Source organism: Fistularia commersonii, chromosome 9 (assembly GCF_037954325.1).
Source record: "Fistularia commersonii isolate RoL2024-O1a breed Wild chromosome 9, RoL_Fcom_v1.0, whole genome shotgun sequence".
Classification (NCBI taxonomy): domain Eukaryota; kingdom Metazoa; phylum Chordata; class Actinopteri; order Syngnathiformes; family Fistulariidae; genus Fistularia; species Fistularia commersonii.
This window is the reverse complement of record NC_141292.1, coordinates 12416215-12424351: the sequence shown is the minus strand read 5'-3', so window position 1 is coordinate 12424351 and position 8137 is coordinate 12416215. Positions and strand designations below refer to the sequence as shown.

The 8137-nt window shown below is 47.9% G+C and overlaps 1 protein-coding gene across 1 annotated transcript; it reads left to right on the top strand.

The window, feature by feature from the left end:
• The first annotated feature begins 2820 nt into the window (after positions 1-2820).
• On the top strand, positions 2821-7358 carry nefma (neurofilament medium chain a). The gene is made up of 3 exons (XM_086152517.1): positions 2821-3995; positions 4344-4468; positions 4566-7358. The coding sequence occupies exons 1-3, from the start codon at positions 2934-2936 to the stop codon at positions 6487-6489; spliced, it is 3111 nt and encodes a 1036-aa protein (XP_086008643.1). The 5' UTR covers positions 2821-2933; the 3' UTR covers positions 6490-7358.
• The last annotated feature ends 779 nt before the right edge of the window (positions 7359-8137 follow it).

The following is an 8137-nucleotide window of genomic DNA, read 5'->3' as shown; positions in this document are numbered from 1 at the left end:
GCCAATGCAGGTTTTTTTTTTAGTTCAGAAGGTTGGTGGTTCAATTCCAGACTCCTCCTTTCTGCATGTGGGCTTGGTCCTGGCCAAGACACTGAACCCCCAGTGAGCGCGTGTGCGAATGGCTCAATTTAACAACGCTTTTAATTATTGATCCTAATAAAAGGATTTTTTTATTGCTTTATTATTTACATTACCCCTAATCTCAGACCGCGAACCACGATTCTGAAATCCTGCTCGGGGGGCCGTTCCCTCTACCGCCGGCGTGACTTTGCACGAGTCCGAGGAGTAATTTGTCATTTGAAAAAACAATGCTTTAATATCCTGCTAAAAACATATTGCATACATTTGTGCAAGTCAGCTATATCGGCGGAACAAAAGGTCACATTGTCCGAGCATTCTCCGTATCAGCATCTAAAAGCCCGCACTACGCCACCTAATGGCATTTGTGCGTCGGCCTCTTTCAAAGGAGAGCGCACCCTTAACATTTTCAATCTCAGCAGGCGGACGGCTGAGCCGAGCCAGAACTGACTAGCATGGATCCGTCAGCTTCCCAGAGCCAGTTTCTACTGCAGTGCCATTTGAAAACACCCCAGACAACCACCTTTCTGCAGTGTTTTGGAGCCTGGGAGCAATGTGCTCCCCTTTTTTTTTTTTTTTTTTTTTTTTTGGCGCAACCCACACACCCACACTTTGACGTGCACATTGCATCACTGCTACCCCGCTGAGAGCATCTGAAAGAATTTCGGAGGCTGAGCACTGAAATTCATGCATCTGAAATTCTGCAGTCAGTTTGAAGGCCAGTCTGAAACTTATAGAGCAGTAGTCAAGGACAAAAGTAGCAGCAGCATGAAAGGGATGGTGGGTGGGGTTCCTTTTCATTTATCGAGTCTTCGGAGGCATCTGAAGAGGCTGACACGCATTCCCTCTCCGTCTAATTTCTCTCCCTCTTTGCTGACGGAGCTATCTAAAACCAGTCACGATAAATGTCTGCGTGATCAAGAATGCACGCGAAACCATTTAGTCAGGTCACCAAATCGATCTTATGAGGAGTTATCAATATTCTTTATGGGAAGATCTATAAAAATTCCCGGATAAAAAATATCAAAGGTACAAGACCTCAGTTTGTTTGTTGCTGCTGAAAAAGCTGATTCACTTGAATGTGAATGATGACTATCTACATCTGATAATCACTTTGCACAGAACACATCGGACTGAGACGGAAGTGAAGCTACAAGATTGATGAGAGATCAATAACTTGAAGCCGAACGACAGGTTTGTCACACGAAACCATTTGGGACTTGATGTCTCAGCAAATGGCCTGATACCCTGCGGAGTCCATAAGATTTAAGATGAACTTGCACGGTCGTGCTTATGTTTTAAAAACCTGCTTATTTAATAAATGGCACACAATTCCATCACACTCATAATACACACACACTGATGGATACGCATTGGTACATTATCATTCATCCATTCATTCTCTATGCCGCTTAAAATCTCCAAATTTCCTATTGAGATTTAATTTAAAAAAAATAATTAAAAGATTAAAAGTATTTGGTTAATCTGGAGATAAGGCTATTTGGATAATTTGAAATTCACTTTACACTTTGCACTTTGCGGCGGTTAAGTCTTGTAGCAAGGAGGTCCCTTTGTCCGATTCTGGCAGTGGACGTTAACAATCAAAAAATATGCAGGAGATCAATTAATTCTGTATTGTATCAAGTAAGTACAATAGAAATGATCTGCCACCTCTGGGCGACTGTCCGCCCCATCACCCGATCGAACCGGTCTCAGCTCTTCTTGATCTTGGCTCCTCAGTGGTGGAACGAACGCCCGAAAAAGGTCAGAGCAGCATCGCTGCCCATCTTTCTCTGTGAGCTGAAAACATACGTGTTCACCAAACACTACCCTACTAATCGCTACCCCCGGAAAAAAGAAAAAACCTTAATGATGACATGACTTCATGTATGTATATGGTTCTGAATTGACTATTTGGTAGAGTGGTCACTTCTGACTTCCGACTACTGTTACTTCGGATCTTCGGCGACTGAATTGCACTTTTTGTAGGACGCTTTGGATAAAAGCATCTGCCAAATGACTCAAATATAATGTAATAAACACAGGTTGCATACACTCTCATCCATGCCTGTGTCTATGTATGTCTGTGTGTATGTGTGTATGTATGTGTGTATGAATGTATGTCTGTATGTATGTATGTCTGTGTGTGTGTATGTATGTATGTATGTGTGTATGAATGTATGTGTATGTATGTCTGTATGTATGTATGTCTGTCTGTATGTATGTATGTATGTATGTATGTATGTGTATATGTGTGTATGTATGTCTGTATGTATGTATGTATGTCTGTATGTATGTATGTATGTATGTATGTATGTATGTATGTGTGTATGTTTGTATGTCTGTGTGTATGTATGTATGTATGTACGTCTGTATGTATGTATGTGTGTATGTATGTATGTATGTATGTGTGTATGTGTGTCTGTATGTTTGTATTTATGTATATATGTATGTATGTATGTATGTATGTATGTATGTGTGTATCTTTGTATGTCTGTGTGTATGTATGTAGGTATGTACGTCTGTATGTATGTATGTGTGTATGTATGTATATGTGTATGTATGTTTGTCCATATCTATCTATCTATCTATCTATCTATCTATCTATCTATCTGGGCCACGTGTCTGTCTGTCTGTTCCCGCCCCTCCTCCAGCAGGGAGCCAATGACGGCAGCCGGGAGTTTCCTCCTCGGCGGCAGATTTCGGATATATAAGGAGCCGGCAGAAGTGAAGTCAGTCGCCGTGGGAGCCACACACACTCCAATCACACACACACACCTACACCTCCACACACAGATCCGCTCATCCACTCCACGCCCCCATTGCCTCGGGCGCAGATCCCCCGGTCTAACCGGATGAGTTACCCGGCGGACCCGGTCGGGAGCCCCTTCAGGAGAGCTATGGACTCCCGGACGACGAGCTACGGCTTCAGCCGCACCCCCTCCAGCGGCTTCCGCTCCCAATCCTGGTCCCGGAGCGGCCCCGGATCCACGATGACCGCATCTTACAAGAGGAGTCTGAACGCACCGCTGTCCCGGCAGTGCGCCGGCAGTGCGCCGCTGACCTCCGCCGCCGCCGCCGACGGCTTCGACTTCGGCAAAGCGTCGGTCCTGAACGGGGACTACAAGCGATCCAACGAGAAGGAGCAGCTCCAGGGGCTCAACGACCGGTTCGCGGTTTACATCGACAAGGTTCACTACCTGGAGCAGCAGAACAAGCAGATCGAGGCGGAGATCCAGGCGCTGCGGCAGAAGCAGGTGTCCCGCTCCCAGCTGGGAGATCTCTACGACCAGGAGCTCCAGGAGCTGCGATCCGTGCTGGAGCAGATCCAGCACGACAAGGCGCAGATCCAGCTGGACAGCGACCACATCGACGAGGACATCCAGCGGCTGAGGGAGCGCGTCGACGAGGAAGCGCGCATCCGGGAGGAGACCGAGGCGATCGTCCGCGTCCTCAAAAAGGACTCCGGCGACTCCGAGCTGATCAAGTTCGAGCTGGAGAAGAAAGTCCAGTCGCTGCAGGACGAGATCGCCTTCATCCGCAACCACCACGAAGAGGAGGTGAGCGAGTTGATCGCCCAGATTCAGGCGTCCCAGGTGACCGTGGAGAGGAAAGACGCCCAGAAGGCGGACATCACCGACGCGCTGCGGGAGATCCGACGCGAGTTGGAGGGACACTCCAACCAGAACCTGCAGCAGGTGGAGAGCTGGTTCGTCTGCCGCTACGCCAAACTCACCGAGGCCGCCGAGCAGAACAAGGACGCCATCAAATCCGCCCGGGATGAGATCGCCGACTACCGCCGTCAGCTGCAGTCCAAGACCGTGGAGCTGGAGTCCGTCCGCGGCACCAGGGACTCCCTGGAGAGGCAGCTGAACGACATCGAGGACCGTCACAACAACGATCTGGCCAGCCTGCAGGTAAAAAAAAAAAAAAACTCCACTGCATTTATTATTATTTGTGGAGATTTTCTATTTCGAACTGCTCTGAGTGATCCAAAATGTAGATTTCAGTCGAGATTGGAGGTCTTTTCAGGTGCGTAAAAGCCCCTGGCCTCAGATGACTTTCTTTCCAAGCAAACATGCAGCCGGTTTAATGGGAAGTCACTGCAGCAGCTCAAATATTGCTGAGTAATAGAGCTTGGAAAGCCCAGGGAGGACGCATTGACATTAGATTTCAGGAATACTCCAACGGCAATAATAATAACAACCCTTTTCAGCCCTTTTTTTTTTTTTAAATAGTTTTGTCGTCCTCAATCCAATGTGTAGGAAACCATTCACCAGCTGGATAATGAGCTCAAGAGCACCAAATGGGAGATGGCGCGCCATCTTCGCGAGTACCAGGACCTGCTCAACGTGAAAATGGCCCTGGACATCGAGATCGCCGCGTACAGGTAATTTGATGAAAGCTCAATCATCCCAACAGTTGGCAATCAAACCTCTTAGAAATATGTTTTTTTACGCATTCTCTCTATTTCTCCCTCGCGACAGGAAACTCCTCGAGGGCGAGGAGACGCACTTTAGCTCTTTCCCCTATCGCCACGCCGTCACTTCCTCTAAAATCTCCACGGTTAAATCAGAAGCTCCCAAGCTTAGGGTGCAACACAAATTTGTGGAGGAGATCATCGAGGAGACGAGGGTGGAGGATGACAAGGCCGATATGGATGACGCTCTGGCGGAGATCGCCCAGGAGCTCTCCGCCACACTCGGAGATGGAGGAGAGGATGCCGAAGGCGAAGAGGTAGAAGAAGAAGAGGAGGAGGAGGAGGAGGAGGAAGATGTTGAGGGTAAAGAGGGGGAGGTTGAGGAAGATGATGTCGTAGTTTCCACTGCAGTCAAAGTTTGTGCCAGTGCACCCACAAAGGATGAAACAGAGGACGAACAGGAGGGCGAAGAGGAAGAGAAGGAAGCAGAGGGAGACGATGAGTCAGAAAAGAGGGATGAGTCAGACGGGGCCGGAGAAGGAGAAGAGGCAGGTGAGGAAGAGGAGGAGGAGGAAGTGGAGGAGACGGTTTTGTGCTCCAAAGCTCCTGAAACCGCCGCCTCTCCCGACAAAGAGGAGGCCACGGACAAAGCTGATGCAGACGTGAAGGCTGAGGATCAGGGTGAAGATGCAGGCAGTGATAAGGGATCCAAAAGTGGAGATGAAAAAGATGACACCGAATCAGAGAAAATAGAGGATGAGAAAGAAGACGAGAAGGTGAAAGATGAAAAAACAGAAATAGTCGTTGCCAGCGCAGAGGCTCCGAAAACTGAAGCCGCGAAGCCTGAGCCCAAAAAGGAGGAGATTGTGACGACAGAGGTACCGAAACCCGATTCTCTCAAGCCTGAGTCCCCCAAACCTGGATCACCAAAGTCTGACTCCCCCAAAGCCGTCTCCCCAAAGTCCGAATCCCCAAAAGCAGGCTCGCCTAAGTCTGAATCCCCCAAACCTGGATCACCAAAGTCTGAATCCCCAAAAGCAGGCTCGCCTAAGTCTGAATCCCCCAAACCCGCATCACCAAAGTCTGAATCCCCAAAAGCAGGCTCTCCTAAGGCTGAATCCCCAAAACTTGGCTCTCCCAAGTCTGAATCCCCAAAAGCAGGCTCACCTAAACCCGAATCCCCCAAAGCTGTCTCTCCCAAGGCCGGATCCCCAAAAGCTCTCTCACCCAAGGCTGAATCCCCAAAACTTGGTTCACCCAAGTCTGAATCTCCAAAGCCTAGCTCCCCCAAGTCTGAATCCCCAAAGCCCAGCTCCCCCAAGTCTGAATCCCCAAAGCCCAGCTCCCCCAAGTCTGAATCCCCAAAGCCCAGCTCCCCCAAGTCTGAATCCCCAAAGCCTAGCTCCCCCAAGTCTGAATCTCCAAAGCCTAGCTCCCCCAAGTCTGAATCACCTAAACCTATGTCCCTTAAACCTGAATCTCCCAAACCTTCATCACCAAAGTCTGAGTCTCCCAAGGAGGGCTCACCGAAAGCTGGATCCCCCAAACCCAGCTCCCCAAAAGCCGCGTCTCCAGCCACCGAATCCCCCAAAGTAGAATCTCCCAAAGCAGAATCCCCGAAGGTCGAGGCGCCCAAGGCTTCCGAGGAGAAATCGGAGGAGAAGGCCGACAAAACGGAGGAAGCTGACGTCGCTATCAACGGTCACATGGACAAGAGTAGCCCGGAAGAGGAGGAGGGGAAGGACGTGATCACAAATGGCGTCGTGGACGAGAGTCTGGTCAAGGACGACGGCAGCCAGAAAGTAGTCATCACCAAGACCGTCGAGACAATCACCACCGGAGAAGACGGTTCCAAGCACGTCACCAAGTCGGTCACCGTGACCGAAACGGTGAAGGAAGTGGAGGACGTGTTGCAGGAGAAGATCGTCTCCACCAAGAAGGTAGAGAAGCACTCCACCCAGTCCATCAAGGAGGTGACCGAGGGCGACTGAGCGGAATCGGGTCGGTAGAGGGAGGACACGAAAACAAGCAACCAACTCAGAAGTAACATAGCAAAAGATCATACAGCTAGAGCGATGTAATACAGATAATCACTCTCCAACATACGAAACAAATACTAGAGAACTCCAACGTTAATCGCTAACATTGTCAGAAATGCATGTATGAGTGAAAGCTTTAATCGGGGCTTAGCCGCAGATGCAATTCAAACATTTTATCCTATTTTTCTGCCTTTCTGCAGTTCACAGGTGAGCTAACGGTAGGGAATGGGAGCGCTTGCATGCCAGGACAGGGGGAGGGGAGCACAATCCTCCCCCGTGGATGTATTGCGGGAATGTAATGTACAATAGTAAATACGGAAAAAGGGGATTCTTGACACGCGGGAGGGCGAGTAAGAGAAATATTTCTGAATTTAAGAGTTTTTTTCCTAGTTCGAGGGTGGGAGGGGTTAGGCACGCGGGAGAAGCCTGATTCGAAAGGTGATGTGCCATCTCCGCCGAGAAGAACCTAACAAGTATACATTAATTACAACCCAGAAAGAGTCGGGACGAGCTTTTGACCACATGTACTTGAAGACGTGAAAGCTTAAACAAACCTGAAGAAACTCCTTGCCTTAAAATGCTTTATATCAGTGTCTGTTATGTTTACCTGAGTGCAAAAAAAAAAAAAAAATGAAATAAGATATAACATACTTTAGATGCGCTGATACATGCATTCTTGTATGCATAGGATGGACTTGAATTTAAACTAAGAAGTAAATGAGGTGCTACTGTTCCCATGTCTTAATCCCCATGTCCAAACTCATCATGACCAGTCTCCCAGCGGGATTTGCTCAATAAATGTCAATATGAAGTTAAAAAAATGTATCTCTTGTCATTTTTTAATGATTCAGGTGTGTTTATATATGTATATATACGTTGAAATCATAGATAGTCTATGAAATACTGTGTGTGTACAGGGAACAGCCAAGAGGAGGGACTCTCTCTGTTCCCATTTACGTTCTAGTTTCGAGAGAACAGCTATGTATCGCCTTATCGCCTTCCTGTATTCAGTAAGAAAGTCGACTGGGCCCGTGAGAACATTGTTTTTGAGACAAAACGCAAAGTATTGAATACGGATATTTTGGTCAAATACCGTCATTTCCGAGTATTGAGCGCACTTCAATATAAGCCGCACCGGCTAGCCGATCGCTATCTCGGTCTTCCTCCTGCGCACTAAAACCGTCAGTCGTCTTCCTCGGTGTCGGAGTTTAACGGACTCAGAATTTCCCGGTCATTTCATCGGTCCGATTTGATGAGGATAAACGTTTTAGCGGCGCGAAGCTTGTTAGCCCCCCCCCCCCAAAAAAAAAAATCCATATATTTGCTGCATCATTGTTTGAGTGAAAAAAGTCGCCCGGAAATTATAATATATCGTCATTTGATTTGTACTTCTTATCTGGAATCCAGTGATTTAAGTTTTGAAGCAAAGTGGTTTAGTCGCTATGCGTAATATGACGTGACATCTGTTGAATGTAAACCCTCTCTCCTTTATCACTGAAGACCTGAATTTGTCAAAGCTGGTTTAGTTCATGGAGGCTGACGTATTGCTTTCTGCAGGGAGGATCGGACACGTAGACACGTGTTCTCAAAAAATCAGTTT

Bases quoted from the DNA above. Each gene is read 5' to 3' on its own strand.
- nefma (XM_086152517.1), top strand. From the start codon at position 2,934: ATGAGTTACCCGGCGGACCCGGTCGGGAGCCCCTTCAGGAGAGCTATG. The intron at 3,996-4,343 runs GTAAAAAAAAAA...TCCAATGTGTAG, and splicing joins ACGATCTGGCCAGCCTGCAG to GAAACCATTCACCAGCTGGA. The intron at 4,469-4,565 runs GTAATTTGATGA...CCCTCGCGACAG, and splicing joins ATCGAGATCGCCGCGTACAG to GAAACTCCTCGAGGGCGAGG.